Below are 18100 nucleotides of genomic sequence, written 5' to 3'. Positions count from 1 at the left end.
GTCGATCATGTCGTCGTTCACACAGTAAGCGCTCAATAAATACGATTGATTGATTGATTGATTGCCCTGCACATAGTAAGCGCTCCATAAATAGGACTGAATGCAGGGCTAGGCCCCACCCTCCGGCCGTGTCCCCGCCCCATGGTGGGGAGGCGGCGGAAGGGGGGTCTGTGCCCGGGCCCGGTGGGTCGGTCGATCATGTCGTCGTTCACACAGTAAGCGCTCAATAAATACGACTGATTGATTGATTGATTGCCGTGCACATAGTAAGCGCTCCATAAATAGGACTGAACGAAGGGCTAGGCCCCACCCTCCGGCCGTGTCCCCGCCCCATGGTGGGGAGGCGGCGGAAGGGGGGTCTGTGCCCGGGCCCGGTGGGTCGGTCGGTCATGTCGTCGTTCACACAGTAAGCGCTCAATAAATACGACTGATTGATTGATTGATTGATTGCCCTGCACATAGTAAGCGCTCCATAAATAGGACTGAATGCAGGGCTAGGCCCCACCCTCCGGCCGTGTCCCCGCCCCATGGTGGGGAGGTGACGACGGAAGGGATCTGTGCTCGGACTCCAGGGCCGGTCTGTCGATCATGTCGTCGTTCACACAGTAAGCGCTCAATAAATACGATTGATTGATTGATTGACTGATTGCCCTGCACACAGTGAGGGCTCCATAAATAGGACTGAATGCAGGGCTAGGCCCCACCCTCCGGCCGGGTCCCCGCCCCATGGTGGGGAGGTGACGGCGGAAGGGGTCTGTGCCCGGGCCCGGTGGGTCGGTCGATCATGTCGTCGTTCACACAGTAAGCGCTCAATAAATACGATTGATTGATTGATTGATTGACTGATTGCCGTGCACACAGTAAGGGCTCCATAAATAGGACTGAATGCAGGGCTAGGCCCCACCCTCCGGCCGTGTCCCCGCCCCATGGTGGGGAGGTGGCGGAAGGGGGGTCTGTGCCCGGGCCCGGTGGGTCGGTCGATCATGTCGTCGTTCACACAGTAAGCGCTCAATAAATACTATTGATTGATTGATTGCCCTGCACATAGCGCTCCATAAACAGGACTGAATGCAGGGCTAGGCCCCACCCTCCGGCCGGGTCCCCGCCCCATGGTGGGGCGGTGGTGGAACGGGTGTCTGTGCCCAGGCCTGGTGGGTCGGTCGATCGTGTCGTCGTTCACACAGTAAGCGCTCAATAAATACTATTGATTGATTGATTGCCCTGCACATAGCGCTCCATAAACAGGACTGAACGCAGGGCTAGGCCCCACCCTCCGGCCGGGTCCCCGCCCCATGGTGGGGCGGTGGTGGAACGGGTGTCTGTGCCCAGGCCTGGTGGGTCGGTCGATCGTGTCGTCGTTCACACAGTAAGCGCTCAATAAATACTATTGATTGATTGATTGCCCTGCACATAGCGCTCCATAAACAGGACTGAACGCAGGGCTAGGCCCCACCCTCCGGCCGGGTCCCCGCCCCGTGGTGGGGCGGTGGCGGAAGGGGGTGTCTGTGCCCAGGCGTCAATCCATCAGTCAATCGTATTTATTGAGCGCTGACTGTGTGCAGAGCGCCGGACTAAGCGCATCAATCGTCTTTATTGAGCGCTGACTGTGTGCAGAGCGCCGGACTAAGCGCATCAATCGTCTTTATTGAGCGCTGACTGTGTGCAGAGCGCTGTACTAAGCGCATCAATCGTCTTTATTGAGCGCTGACTGTGTGCAGAGCGCCGGACTAAGCGCATCAATCGTCTTTATTGAGCGCTGACTGTGTGCAGAGCACCGGACTAAGCGCATCAATCGTCTTTATTGAGCGCTGACTGTGTGCAGAGCGCTGGACTGAGCGGTTGGGCAGGAGAAGTTGGCAACGTCGGGAGACGGTTCCCCAGCCACCGGTGGGTCGGTCATGTCGTCGTTGTGGGGGGCCACGCTGCAGGCCCTGCCACCGCCCCCTCCATCCTCCTCCACCTCCTCCTCCTCCTCCTCCTCCTCCTCGGCCTCCTCCTCCTCCTCCTGCTGCCCGTGGCGTCCTCCTTCGCCCCCCCCGGGAGCGCTGCCCCTGCACCGCCTGCGGGAGCCGGTCCTGCGCCGGCTGGGCGAGTCCCTGGACCGAGCCGCCGACGGCCAAGGCTGGCGACAGCTGGCCCAGAGGGTGGCCCACCGGGCCCGCTTCAGACTCAGGTGAGGAAGGAGCCCGGCCCCGGGGGGAGGGATGGTCCAAGCGAAGCTTGGAGCAGACCACTTTCATCCATCCAATCAATCGATCGATCAATCAATCGTATTTACTGTGTGCAGAGCACTGGACTGAGCGCTTGGGAAGTCCAAGTTGGCAACATACAGGGACGGTCCCTACCCAACGGTGGGCTCACAGTCTAGAAGGGGGAGACACAGAACAAAACCAAACATACTAACAAAATAAAATAGAGTAATAAATACGTACAAACATGTATACATATATACAGGTGCTGTCTCTGTTATTGAGCGCTTGCTGTGTGCAGAGCGCTGGACTAAGCGCTTGGGAAGTACAAGTCGGCAACATCTAGGGACGGTCCCTACCCAACGGTGGGCTCACAGTCTAGAAGGGGGAGACAGAGAACAAAACACATTAACAGAATAAATATGGACAAGTAAAGTAAATAGAGTAATAAATACATGCAAACATATATACGTAGCATCGTTCAGTCGTAGTTATTGAGCGCTTACTGTGTGCAGAGCACTGGGCTAAGCGCTTGGGAAGTCCAAGTTGGCAGCATACAGGGACAGTCCCTACCCAACAGTGGGCTCGCAGTCTAGAAGGGGGAGACAGAGAACAAAACATATTAACAGACTAATATGGACAAATAAAATAGCGTAATAAATACGTACAAATATATGTACAAATCATTCAGTCGTAGTTATTGAGCGCTTACTGTGTGCAGAGCACTGGACTAAGCGCTTGGGAAGTACAAGTCAGCAACATCTAGGGACAGTCCCTACCCAACGGTGGGCTCACAGTCTAGAAGGGGGAGACAGACAACAGAACATATTAACAGACTAATATGGACAAGTAAAATAAATAGAGTAATAAATACGTACAAACAAATATGCAAATCATCAGTCAATCGTACTTATTGAGCGCTTACTGTGTGCAGAGCACTGGACCAAGCGCTTGGGACGTACAAGTCAATCAATCAATCAATCAGTCGTAGTTATTGAGCACTTACTGTGTGCAGAGCTGGACTACGCGCTTGGGACGTACAAGTCGATCAATCAATCAATCAATCGTAGTTGTTGAGCGCTTACTGTGTGCAGAGCACTGGACTAAGCACTTGGGATGTACAAGTCAATCAATCAATCAATCATAGTTATTGAGCGCTTACTGTGTGCAGAGCACTGGACTAAGCGCTTGGGACGTACAAGTCAATCAATCATCAATCAATCGTAGTTATTGGACTAAGTGCTTGGGAAGTACAAGTCGGCAACATTTAGGGACGGTCCCTACCCAACGGTGGGCTCACAGTCTAGAAGGGGGAGACAGAGAACAAAACATATTAACAGACTAATATGGACAAATAAAATAGTGTAATAAATCCGTACAAATATATGTACATATCATTCAATCGTAGTTATTGAGCGCTTACTGTGTGCAGAGCGCTGGACTAAGCACTTGGGAAGTACAAGTCGGCAACATCTAGGGACAGTCCCTACCCAACAGTGGGCTCACAGTCTAGAAGGGGGAGACAGAGAACAAAACAAAACACATTAACAGAATAAATATGGACAAGTAAAATAAATAGAGTAATAAGTACATGCAAACATATATACATAGCATCATTCAGTCGTAGTTATTGAGCGCTTACTGTGTGCAGAGCACTGCACTAAGCGCTTGGGAAGGACAAGTTGGCAACATCTAGGGACAGTCCCTACCCAACAGTGGGCTCACAGTCTAGAAGGGGGAGACAGACAACAAAACATATTAACAGACTAATATGGGCAAGTAAAATAAATAGGGTAATAAATACGTACAAACATATATACATATCGTTCAGTCGTATTTATTAAGCGCTTACTGTGTGCAGAGCACTGGACTAAGCGCTTGGGAAGTACAAGTTGGCAACATATAGAGACGGTCCCTACCCAACAGTGGACTCACAGTCTGCAAGGGGGAGACAGAGAACAAAACAAAACATATTGACAGAATAAAAGAAATAGAATAAATAGAGTGATAAGTGCGTACAAACATATACATATATACAGGTGCTGTCTCTGTTATTGAGCACTTACTGTGTGCAGAGCACTGGACTAAGCGCTTGGGACATACAAGTCGGCAACATATAGAGACAGTCCCTACCCAACAGTGGGCACACAGTCTAGAAGGGGGAGACAGAGAACAAAACATTAACAGAATAAATATGGACAAGTAAAATAGAGTAATAAATACGTACAAACATATGTACATATCGTCATTCAGTTGTATTTATTGAGCGCTTACTGTGTGCAGAACAGTGGACTAAGCGCTTGGGACGTACAAGTCGGCAACGTATAGAGACGGTCCCTACCCAACAGTGGGCTCACAGTCTAGAAGGGGGAGACAGAGAACAAAACAAAACATATTAACAGAATAAATATGTACAAGTAAAATAAATAGAGTAATAACTATGTACAAACATATATACATGTTAGTCCAGTGCTCTGCACACAGTAAGCGCTCAATAAATACGATGGAATGAATGAATGAGGTAACTGAGGCACAGAGACAGCACCTGTATATATGTTTGTATGTATTTATTACTCTATTTTACTTGTACATATTTACTCTATTTATTTTATTCTGTTAATATGTTTTGTTTTGTTTTCTGTCTCCCCCTTCTAGACTGTGAGCCCACTGTTGGGTAGGGACTGTTTTTATATGTTGCCGACTTGTACTTCCCAAGCGCTTAGTCCAGTGCTCTGCACACAGTCGGCAACATTGTAAATACGTACAAACATATATACATATCATTATTCAGTTGTATTTATTGAGCACTTACTGTGTGCAGAGCACTGGACTAAGCGCTTGGGACGTACAAGTCGGCAACATATAGAGACGGTCCCTACCCAACAGTGGGCTCACAGTCTAGAAGGGGGAGACAGACAACAGAACAAAACATATTAACAGAATAAATATGGACTAGTAAAATAGAGTAATAAATACGTACAAACATATATACATATATACAGGTGCTGTCTCTGTGCCTCAGTTACCTCATTCATTCATTCAATCATATTTATTGAGTGCTTACTGTGTGCCGAGCACTGGACTATGTGCTTGGGAAGTACAAGTTATCTGTAAAATACTAATAATAATGATGATGATGGCATTTATTAAGCACTTACTATGTGCAAAGCACTGTTCTGAGTGCTGGGGAGGTTACAGGGTGATCAGGTTGTCCCACGGGGGGCTCACAGTCTCGATCCCCATTTTACAGATGAGGTAACTGAGGCACAGAGAAGTGAAGTGACTTGCCCCAAGTCACAAAGCCGACTGGGATTTGAACCCATGACCACTGACTCCAAAGCCCAGGCTCTTTCCACTGAGCCTCGCTGACGAGCCGCAAGTGAGACAACCTGATCACCTTGTAGCCCCCCCCCCCCCACAGTGCTTAGAACAGTGCTTTGCACATAGTAAGCGCTTAACAAATACCACCATTATTATTATTATTACGGATTGCCAATCAGCCCCCTACCCACCCCCATCCATCCATCCCTTAGCCTACAGACTGCCAATTATCCCCCCCCCACCATCCATCCCTTAGCCTACGGATTGCCAATCATATCCCCCCCCCCCCCCCGCCATCCATCGATCCCTTAGACCATGGACTGCCAATCACCTCTCCCCATCAATCCATCAATCCCTTAGCCTACGGATTGCCAATCATCCCCCCTAATCCATCAGTTCCCTTAGCCTACGGATTGCCAATCATCCACCCCAATCCATTGATCCCATAGCCTACAGATTGCCAATTATCCCCCCCATCCATCGATCCCTTAGCCTACGGATTGCCAATCATATCCCTTCCGCCCCCCCATCCATCGATCCCTTAGACCATGGACTGCCAATCACCTCTCCCCATCAATCCATCAATCCCTTAGCCTACGGATTGCCAATCATCCCCCCAATCCATCAATTCCCTTAGCCTACGGATTGCCAATCATCCCCCCCAATCCATCGATCCCATAGCCTACGGATTGCCAATTATCCCCCCCACCCCGCCCCATCCATCGATCCTTTAGCCTACGGATTGCCAATAACTCCCCCCCAATCCATCGATCCCTTAGCCCACGGATTGCCAACCACCCCGCCCCCCCCATCCATCGATCTCTTAATTTACGGATTGCCAGTAAGCCCCCCCATCCATCCATTCCGTAGCCTGCGGATTGCTAATCATCCCGCCCAATCCATCGATCCCTTAGCAGCGTGGCCCAATGGAAAGAGCACAGGCTTTGGAGTCAGAGGTCATGGGTTCAAATGCTTCTCCTCCAATTGTCAGACGTGTGACTTTGGGCAAGTCACTTAACTTCTCTGTGCCTCAGTTCCCTCATCTGTAAAATGGGGATGAAGACTGTGAACCCCCTGTGGGACAACCTGATCACCTTGTAACCTCCCCAGCGCTTAGAACAGTGCTTTGCACATGGTAATGCTTAATAAATGCCATCATTATTATTATTAGCCTATGGATTGCCAATCATACCCCCAATCCATCGTTCTCTTAGCCTACGCATTGCCAATCATCCTCCCCCGCCAATCCCTCGATCCCTTAGCCTACGGATTGCCAATAAGCACCCCCACCCATCCATTCCTTAGCCTACAGATTGCTAATCATCCCCCCGATCCATCGATCCCTTAGCCTATGGAATGCCAATGTTCCCCACATACCCATCTATCCCTTGGCCTACATATTGTAAATGATCCTCACCTACCCATCGATCAATCCCCTGGCTTACGTTTTGTCAGTGATCCCTCACCTACCCATCAATCCCTTAGCTACGTACTGTTAATTATCCTCACCTACCCATCGATCCCTTGGCCTACGTAGAGTTAATTATCCCCACCTACCCACCGATCCCTTAGCCTGTGTATTGCCAGTGATTCATTCATTCATTCAATTGTATTTATTGAGCGCTTAGTGTGTGCAGAACACTGTACTAAACACTTGGGAAGTACAAGTCGGCAACATATAGAGACGGTCCCTACCCAACAACGGGCTCTCCCCACCTACCCAGCGATCCCTTGGCCTCCATATTGTTAATTATCCTCACCTACCCATTGATCCTGTAGCCTATGTATTGCCAATGATCCCCATCTACTCATCGATCCCTTGGCCTACATAGAGTTAATTATTCCCACCTACCCACTGATCCCTTAGCCTGTGTAGTACCAATGATCCCCACCTACCCATCAATCCCTTAGCCTACATATTGTTAATTATCCCCACCCACCCATTGATCCCTTAGCCTGTGTATTGCCAATAATCCCCACCTAACCATCGATCCCTTGGCCTACATATTGTCGATTATCCTCCCCTGCCCATTGATCCCCTAGCCTGCATATCATTAGTTATCCCCACCTACCCATCGATCCCTTGGCCTATGTATCATCAGTGACCACCACCTACCCATCGATCCCTTAACCGATATATTGCCAATAATCCCCACCTACCCATCGATCAGCCTGGCTTAGTGGAAAGAGCATAGCTGTGGGAGTCAAAGGATGTGGGTTCTAATCCCGGTTCCGCCACTTGTCTGCTGTGGGACCTTGGGAAAGCCACTTCACTTTTCTGTGCCTGAATTGCCTCATCTGTAAAGTGAGGATTAAGACAGTGAGCCCCACGTGGGGCAACCTGTTAACCTTGTATCGACCTCGGTGCTTAGAACAGTGCTTGGCACATAGTAATAATAATAATGATAGTATCTGTTAAGCACTTACTATGTGCAAAGCACTGTCGTGTGAGCCCGTTGTTTCTGCTGCTGAATTCTACTTCCCAAACGCTTAGTAAAGTGTTCTGCACACAGTAAGAGTTCAAAAAATACGATCGAATGAATGAACAAATACCATCATTATTACTATCCCTTAGCCTACATATTGCCAATTATCCCACCTACCCATCAACTCCTTGGCCTAAGTATTGTCAATTATCCCCACCTACCCATTGATCCCTTAGCATGCATATTGTCAATTATCTGTTCCCTGCAGCAGGGCCCAGTGGGAAGAGTGAGGAACTTGGAGTCAGGAGGCCCCCAGGCTACCGCCGGCCTGCTGTGTGACCTTAGAAAGGCAACTTAACCTCTCCAGGCCTCTTCAGTAAAATGAGGTTAATAACCATTGCTTCAACAATTTGTCAGCTTGTATTCTCATTGGACTGTAAACTTCTCAGGGCACAGGGGAACCTTTTATTTTTGTGTCTAGTACAGTGTTCTGCACATAGCCATTCATCACCCCCCCGCCCTACCCCCTTTCCATCCCCACAGCACTTGTGTATATTTGAACATATTTATTACTCTATTTATTTTATTAATGATGTGTATCTAGCTATAATTCTATTTATTCTGGTGGTGTTGACACCCGTCTGCTTGTTTTGTTGTCTGTCTCCCCCTTCTAGGCTGTGAGCCCGTTGTTGGGTAGGGACCATCTCTGTATGTTGCTGATTTTTACTTCCCAATAGCTTAGTACAGTGCTCTGCACACAGTAAGCTCTCAGTAAATGCAAATGAATAAATTAATTATATTGACAAGCAATGTCTAATAATAAGCAATGCGCCCTAGTGGAACGAGCATGCGCCTAATCCTGGCTTCACCACTAGCCTGCTGTGTGACCTTGGGCAAGCAACAATTTTTCTGTGCTTTAGTTTCCTCATCTTTAAAATCAGGATTTTATATATACATAGATATATACATACATATATATATGTTTTTTATGGTATATTTTATGTGCTTATTTTGTGTCAAATACTGTTCTAAGTGCTGGGGTATGTGCAAGTTAACTGGGTCAGACACAATCCCTGCCCTGCATGGGGCTCACAGTTTAGGTAGGAGGGAGACTAGGTATTTAATCACCATTTTACGGATGAGGGAACTGAGACGAAGAAAAATTGTTTCTTGGCCGAGGTCACACAGCAGGCAGTTGTCAGGGTGGGTATTAGAACCCAGGTCCTCTGACTCCCAAGCCAATGCTCTTTCCTCTCAACCATGCTGCTTCTCCAAGTTCTTCCTCTTACTTAAACTGTGAGCCTCATATGGGACAGAGTCTGTGTCCGATTTGATCATCTTAATGCTCGGTACACCTTAAATCTGATCATCTTAATGCTTTTGTTAAGCATTAAGTGCTTAATGAAACTATTTTTAATTAATATTATTTACTTATATGCCAAGCACTGTACTAAGTATTGGGATAGATGCAATATGATTTAGTACAGTTCTCTGCACCCAAGTGCTCAGTAAATACCATTGATGATGATCAGTTCAAATACATGTAGAAATGAATGGAGTGAGACAGTTAGAGGATCTGGACAACTTAATAAACAGGGATATAAAGGAATAATAATAACAATAATGGTATTTATTTTATCTACTTACTACATGCCAAACATTGTAAAAGAGGAAATGGTAATGGCCAGCGGAAGAGAAGTAACGTAATGACAAGAGAAATGAGAACAGGTGTGGTTTACTGAGGAGAAGAGTAATGAGACTAAGAATAGTATAATGTGTAGGAGAGATGAAACACTGATGAGTGACTTGGTGATGTCAGTGTCCTAAGGGTGACGTGAGTGACCAGAAAAAAAGTGGAAATCCTTTTGAAAGGGAGAAGCTGAATGATAGAGGAAAAAGAGGAACTGGCGAAGTGGGGAACAAAGTTTTGACTTGAGTGATTTGAGAGTAATAATAATGATGGTATTTGTTAAGCGCTTACTATGTGCCAGGCACTGTACTAAACCCTGGGATGGATATAAGCGAACAACAGATAGGTGAGGCAAGTGGACAGGGAAGTGGTGGAAGTAAGGGTGGGGGCTGGAGTAGGGAGGCAAATGAGTAATGTAAGAGAGGTTACCGGATTGATGATGAGATTGTTTGATGTACCTGGGAGGTAAACCTAGTAGAGATTGACAATGCAGTTTAGGCCAAGTAGCACAGATTCACCGAGACTCCATTAGCGAATCCAGCAAAATAATAATAATGATAATAATGACGGTATTTGTTAAGCACTTACTATGTGTGAAGCACTGTTCTAAGCGCTGGGGGGAAACAAGGTGATCAGATTGTCCCACGTGGGGTTCACAGTCTTCATCCCAATTTTACAGATGAGGTAACTGAGGCACAGAGAAGTGGAGTGACTTGCCCAAAGTCACACAGCTAAGTGGCGGAGCCGGGATTAGAACCCATGACCTCTGGCTCCCAAGCCTGGGCTCTTTCCTCTGAGCCATGCTGCTTCTCCTACACATAGGGAGCAAAACTCCCTAATGCACATAAGCCATGCAATTGATTGTATTTATTGAGTGCTTACTGTGTGCAGAGCACTGTACTAAGCACTTGGGAGAGTACAACATAATAGAGTTGGTGGAGGTGTTCCCTGGCCACAGGGAGCTAGGGGACGATTGCCAGAGCAATAGTCATAGATCCTAATCCTAGAGGTCTTCAAGCTAGGGAGTTCTGTATGCTCCATGTATAAACTAGGTTTTTCTTGGGGGGTGGGGGTTTAATGGCATTTATTAAGCGCTTACTATGTGCAAAGCACTGTTCTAAGTGCTGGGGAGGTTACAAGGTGATCAGGTTGTCCCACGGGGGGCTCACAGTTCATAATTAAAAAAAAACCAAACCCTAACTGTAGGAGAAAAATGCAGTCTAGTTTTGGACTTCCTGGACTTTTGCATTGTTTATCAGATTGGGGGTCATAGCGGAAATTCAGGGAAATGATTTTTCCCTACCTCAAGGTTAACTTCTACTGCTGAACATGTTGGTTAATTAGAAGTTTGGGGACAGTGCTACAATAGAGAAGCAGCGTAGCTAGAGAAGCAACATGGCTCAGTGGAAAGAGCCCGGGCTTGGGAGTCAGAGGTCGTGGGTTCAAATCCCGGCTCCGCCACCTGTCAGCTGTGTGACTCTGGGCAAGTCACTTCACTTCTCTGGGCCTCAGGTCCCTCATCTGTAAAATGGGGATGAAGACTGTGAGCCCCCCATGGGACGACCTGATCACCTTGAAACCTCCCCAGCGCTTAGAACAGTGCTTGGCACATAGTAAGCCCTTAATAAAAGTCATCAACATCATCATCATCATCAATAAGAGCTGAGTTCTGAGCCTGACCTTGCCTGAGGTGATAAGAGCAGCTGTGCTCTCAAGTTTTTGACTACCCTGGAAGTGTTGAGGTGGAGGCAAAAGCTATGGAGCCACACATTTGGACAAGAGGACTTTTTCCCTATATTCCCTAAATTAGAGAAACAGCATGGCCTAGTGGATAGAGCTTGGGCTTGGGAGTCAGAAGAACCTCCCATTGTTGGGTAGGGACTGTCTATATGTTGCCAATTTGTATTTCCCTAGTGCTTGTATTGTACAGTGCTCTGCGCCCAGTAAGTCCTCAATAAATACGATTGAATGAATGAATGAACCTGGGTTCTAATACTGGCTCTGCCTTTTATCTGCTGTGTGATCTTGGGCAAATCACTTGACTTCTCTGTGGCTCAGTTACTGTCTGTATCTGTAAAATGAGGATTAAGACTGTGATCCCTATGAGGGACCTGGACTGTGTCCAACCTGATTAGCTTGTATCTATCCCAGCACTTAGTCCAGTGCCTGGCACATAGCAAGGCTCATCAAATACAATGAAAAACCCCTCCATAATAATAATTAAAATAATAATCATTATTTTAACTGTGGTATCCCACCTTAATATGAATATATGTATATATGTTTGTACATATTTATTACCCTATTTATTTATTTATTTATTTATTTTACCTGTACATATCTATTCTATTTATTTTATTTTGTTAGTATGTTTGGTTTTGTTCTCTGTCTCCCCCTTTTAGACTGTGAGCCCACTGTTGGGTAGGGACTGTCTCTATATGTTGCCAACTTGTACTTCCCAAGCGCTTAGTACAGTGCTCTGCACACGGTAAGTGCTCAATAAATATGATTGATTGATTGATTGATTAATTCCCTGGACCAGAGACATGGGTTCTAGTTTGGCTCTGCATCCTTCATGCTGACTAATAAATACAGCAAAAGAAAGAAAGATAAAATTGGAAATTATCCTTTAACTTGATTCATGTAGACAGTTAATTTTAGTAATTAAGAACAGATTCATCTTTTCTCTTGGCTTGTTTGGTCGAGGGGTCAATCAGTGAATAGTAATTATCAATCAGTGGTATTTACTCAGTGCTTACTGTGTGTAGAATACTGGACTAAGTGCTTGGAAGAACACAATACAGTAGAGTTGCTAGGTGCATAGTCTAGTGGATAGAGCATGGGCCTGGGAGTTAGAAGGTCATGGGTTCTAATCCCGGCTCTGCCACTTGTCTTCTGGGTGACCTTGGACAAGTCACTTCACTTCCCTGTGCCTCAGTTTCCTCATCTGTAAAATGAAGATTCAGACTGTGAGCCCCATGTAGGACAAGGGACGGTGTCCACCCCGATTTGCTTGTCTCCACCCCAGCCCTTAGTACAGTGCCTGGCTCTCTTCCTCCTTTCAAAGCCCTACTGAGAGCTCACCTCCTCCAGGAGGCCTTCCCAGACTGAGCCCCTCCTTCCTCTCCCCCTCTCCCCATCCCCATCCCCCGCCTTACCCCTTCCCCTCCCCACAGCACCTGTGTATATGTATATATGTTTGTACGTATTTATTACTCTATTTTATTTGTACATGTTTATCCTATTTATTTTATTTTGTTAATATGTTTTGTTTTGCTCTCTGTCTCCCCCTTCTAGACTGTGAGCCCACTGTTGGGTAGGGACCGTCTCTATATGTTGCCAACTTGTACTTCCCAAGCGCTTATTACAGTGCTCTGCACACAGTAAGCGCTCAATAAATACGATTGAATGAATGAATGACACACTATAAGCGCTTAAGAAATACCAGAATTAGTATAATCATTATTTATTATTATTAATAATCCCCATTCATAAGGAAATTACAGTCTATCAGGGGAGGCAGACATTAAAGAGCCCACTGTTGGGTAGGGACCGTCTCTATATGTTGCCAACTTGTACTTCCCAAGCGCTTAGTACAGTGCTCTGCACACAGTAAGCGCTCAATAAATGATTGAATGAATGAAAATAAATTGCAGATAGGGGAAGTGGGAGAGTGTAAGGATATTTACATTAGTGCTGTGGGGTGGGGTGACTATCAAGTGCTTAAGCGAGACACATCAAGTACAGAGGCAATGCAGAAGGGAAGGCGAGTAGGAGAAATGAAGGCAGAGTCAGAGAAGGCCTCTTGGAGGAGATGTGATTTTAGGAGAGCGGTGATCTGTCGGATATGAAAAGGGAGGGAGTTCCAGGTCAGAGGAAGGACATGGGCAAGGGGTCGGTGGTGAGACAGATGAATTCTATTCTATTTATTTTATTTTGTTAATATGTTTTGTTTTGTTGTCTGTCTCCCCCTTCTAGACTGTGAGCCTGCTGTTGTGCTCCCAGTAAGCACAGTAGGGACCAACTACTCTATATGTGCCAACTTGTACTTCCCAAGCGCTTAGTACAGTGCTCTGCACACAGTAAGCGCTCAATACGATTGAATGAATGAATGAATCAAGGTGCATTGAGTAAGTTGGCGGTAGGGGAGTGAAATGATTGGGTTGGGCTGTAGTAGGAGATCAACGAGTTATGGTAGGAGCGATTGACCTGTTTTTTTTTTTATGGCATATAAGCCCTTACTATGTGTCAATATCTGCTGTAAGCTCTAGGGTAGATACAAGTTATTCAAGTTAGACACAATCTAAATAATCACTAATCACAGTCAGTCCTTTAAAGCTGTTAAGGAGTTTCTGTTTGACCGCGGAGGTAGATCAAATAGGTAGCCATTGCAGTTTTTCTGAGGAGCGGGAAATGTGAATTGTTTAATCTTCACTTTGGATGACCCAGCTGCTGTGTGACTTTTGGTCATTTGCTAACACCTTTAAGGGAATGGGTTTATTGTTATATTGTACTCTCCCAAGTGCTTAGTACAGTACTTTGCACGCAGTAAGCACTCAATAAATATGATTCAATGAGTGAATGAATCTGTCTGTTCCCCCTGCTATAAAACAGGGTAAATATATCCACCCACCTACTTCCCTGAGAATTTTGGAAGATAAAATGAGATGGTGTATCCTAAGATCAGCCTAAAAGGGTATTAATTGACTGTTAGAAATCAGAACTGTTAGATTTGCTCTTGCATTTTATTCCAAAAGTCGTGAAAAACTTCCATCTCTGCTTTCTGGCTTATATCTTTCATGATAAATCTTATCTAAACTCAAAATAAAAATTTTATGATTGGCATTATACACTCAATAAATATGACCTTGATATCTTCCAAAAATTTCATTACCCAAGTGGAAAAGGGCAAAAAATGAGCTAATTTTTATATAAGTGTACCATTTTCCTTTTCAGTTTCCTAAAATAATGGATACATGATTTGGAAGGACTCAATTTTCATCCAGCAGCGTTGACACAGAACACATCACTAAAATTTATCCACTGTTGGCTAAGAATGCAGACAGCTAAAGACGTTAAACGCAGTTTCAAATGGTTGCATATAAACTATATGCCCCTCTGCATCAAACAGAAACTCCTTACTGTAGGCTTTAAAGCACTCAATCAGTTTTCTCCTCTCCCCTGCTCTCTGCCACCTCCCACACACCTTACCTCCTGGATTTCCTATTACAACCCAGCCCACTCTTTTTGCTCATCTAATGCCAACCTACTCACTGTACCTTGGTTTTGTCTATCTCATGGCCCATGTTCTCCCTTTGGCCTGGAATGCCCTCCCTCTTCATATTCGACATTTCCGACAAACGATGACTCTCCCCAACTTCAAAGCCTTATTAAGGCCCATCTTCTTCAAGAGGCCTTTCCCTGTCTAAGCCCTCATTTCCTCTTCTCCCACTCCCTTCTGTCTCACCCTAGCACTTGGATTCGTACCCTTACTCACCCCTCCCTCAGCCCCACAGCACTTGTGTGCGTAACTGTAATTTATATAAATGCCTGTATCCCCCTCTAGACTATAAGCTCGTGGGCAGGGATTGTGTCTACAACTCTGTTATACTGTACTCTCCCAAGAGCTTAGTGCAGTGTTCTGCACACAGTAAGTGCTCAATAAATGTGATAGATTGATTGATTCCCCAAACCAGAACTTTCTTATAACAGGCTAGAAGTGGACATTCATTTTCTCGAGGCATAATTGCATCTAAAGCTAGACAGATCAGCATCCACATTGTCACTGTATTTATTAAGAGTTGCACAGTGTATCAAGTACTCTGCTAGATTCTGGGGAAAATTTAGTGACAATTAACAACACATACAAGAATGTCTACTTTCAAAACTTTGTAGTAATTGTGGTATTTGTTAATGATAATGATGGCGATAATTGTAGTGGTTGATATTTGGTATCCCTCCTACTTAGACTGTGACCCCAGTGTGGGATGGGAATTGTGTCCAACCTGATTAGCCCAACACTAAGTACTGTACTAAGCAACCAATGAGTGGTATTTATTGAATGCTTACTATGCCCAGAGCATTGTACAAAGCACTTGGGAGAATACAATATAACAGAATTAGGAGACACGATACAAAATAATCAGATTGGTCACAATCCTGTCTCACACAAGGTTCATAGTCTTAAGTAGGATGAAGAACACGTATTAAATCCCCATTTTACAGATGAAACTGAGGCACAGAGAAATTGTGACCTTCCCAAAGGTTGCACAGCTGGGAGGTGGCAGTGCCGGGATTAGAATCCAGGTCCTCTGGCCCCTGGGCCCATACTCTTGCCATTAAGTCATGCTGCTTGTAGGGTCCATAGAGTCCCAGTAACAGGGGGAAAAAAAAACACCTTAGAAACAGTACTAATAGGTAAAAGGCCTTACAAAAACAACCCAGAACCTCAAACTGTACCACTGTATGCCAAAGTGCTAATACAATATGAAGGGCAGCTTCTCATATCCAGAGGTAGTGGGTGGGAATGCTTTCTCATAACCCACTCCTTGTAATTTAAACCCATACTCCCTCTATTCAAGAGCAATCCATCTTCAGAACATAAACTTTTAACGATCAGTACTGGATCAGACTGGTAACCATCAAACCTAGCTATTCGTCTGTGAGATTAACAACAGGATATCACCCTCTGGTCTGAAAAGTCCTTACGGGTTCAGGATCGTGTCTACCCACTCACCCGAGCACTTAGTACAGTACTCTGCGCACCAGTAAACACCCACCAGTTCATTGATTGCTTTTTTGAGGAACGGTATTGCCTTCTTTGATATCCATCCAAATGGTTAGGGAGATGTACCATGTAGCAGTCCCCAACTTTTCCATCTACAACCCTGTCTTTCCCTTAAATAATCCATCATAGAGCTCTTGTCCATGAATTTATCCAACCTCCTTTACACATCTCCTTTACACATCTCCTTGGCTTACCACTTACTATGAGAAAAAATTGTATTCCTTGGTTTGGCTTTGAACTTAGTTTCTTCAAACTTTGGAAGGTGACCCTCATCCTGAAATCATGAAATTTAGAGAACAATTTAGTGAACAATAATTACAGTTTCATCCTCTCACCCATCACAGAGGTACCGCCTGTGAGGGAGAAGGGTTTAAGTTAAGTTTAACTTAAAGTTTGTTATGTTCTAAAGAAGGACTGCTCTTGAATAGAGGGAGTATGGGTTTAAATTACAAGTGGGTTATGAGAAACCCCCCTTCTCCCCCACTCCTCTCCCTTCCAGGAATAATTACTGTGGAAGTGAAGCTACTAGTTCCATTCTCCATAGTTTTTTGACTCTTTGTAGCCAAATGGGATCAAGAACTTCTAGTTAGGAACTCCATTGTTACTAGTCGGGCCCTATGTAGGAGACTCCCTCCTGGCCACATGTTGGTGAGGGCTTTTGTCCAGCTCCATGGGCATGGTAGGAAATGAGGATCTGATCAAAACCCCACCACAACAAATGTGTTTTGGGCTGGATGAAATGTTTGAAGCTCCATTTATGTTTAAATTTTGGAATTTTGGCTCTATTGGGATTCTCTGACTAGAAGCTAGTGTGCTGCTCAAAGTAGCTTGATGTGACACCTGAGTGGCAAGATTTACAAACATCTGTCCTGCTGTAAGGATTCCAGGTTCTTGTACTGGAAGTTTTGGGAGTGGCCTTGCCAACCCCTGGCCCATATTTTAATTCTGACCCGGAACTCCATCCTCCTTCATATCCCATCACCACTTCCCCATCTTCAAAGCCCTGTTAAAACCTTATCATCTTCAGGAGGTCTTCCCTAACTCATACCTCATTCCCCCACCCTGTTCTCCCTCTCTTCTGCATTACTTATGCAGTTGGGTCTCTACCCCTTTGTCACTTTGATACCCCACCCTGAGCCCCACAGCATTTAGTATATATCCTTATACTCTTCCATTTCCCCTAGCTGAAGTGTATTTTAATGCCTGTTTTTCCTATTAGATTAACTCCTTGAGAATAGGAATTGTGTCTACCAACTCTATTGTGCTGTAGTCTCCCAGCATTTAATACAACAATCTGCACATAGTAAGCATTGTTCAATAAATACCATTGACATTCCAGTCTGCTTCCCTTGCCAAGTCATATTAAAATCTTTTTGCGGGAGAGAGCATTCTGCATGAGTAGAGAATGGAGGCAAGCACTTGTGTATCTCAGTCCCCCTTCTCTCCAGCCCCCATGGTCAGGATTGGAGTGGGGTTTCTTGCTGTAGCACGAAGAGCGAGAAGTTGGGGGTCCAGCCTCTAAAACCGATGGGAAGTGTCAACTCTCAAGTCTTACCGTTGCCCTTAAACACAGCTCCTGCTCTCCTGTGGAACTCTGGTGACCAGGGGTGGACCACCTCTCGAGTCGGGCAGAGAAGGACTTCGCAGTCCAGCCCCTAGACTTTCTGAGGGTTGGTTTAGCCTCAAC

The 18100-nt window shown here is 45.6% G+C and overlaps 1 protein-coding gene across 2 annotated transcripts in view; it reads left to right on the top strand.

Moving 5' to 3' along the window:
* Positions 1-1853: 1853 nt before the first annotated feature.
* The window catches only part of MALT1 (MALT1 paracaspase), a 75304-nt gene continuing 59057 nt past the window's right edge, over positions 1854-18100 (top strand). For both annotated transcript variants that reach the window (XM_038743879.1, XM_038743878.1), the window contains exon 1: positions 1854-2173. In XM_038743879.1, the coding sequence (XP_038599807.1) occupies positions 1899-2173 (275 nt within the window). In that variant the 5' untranslated portion in view covers positions 1854-1898. The remainder of the gene's footprint in view (positions 2174-18100) is intronic.

This window comes from Tachyglossus aculeatus, chromosome 3 (genome assembly GCF_015852505.1).
Source record: "Tachyglossus aculeatus isolate mTacAcu1 chromosome 3, mTacAcu1.pri, whole genome shotgun sequence".
Classification (NCBI taxonomy): Eukaryota; Metazoa; Chordata; class Mammalia; order Monotremata; family Tachyglossidae; genus Tachyglossus; species Tachyglossus aculeatus.
This window is presented reverse-complemented; position numbering and strand designations above follow the sequence as displayed.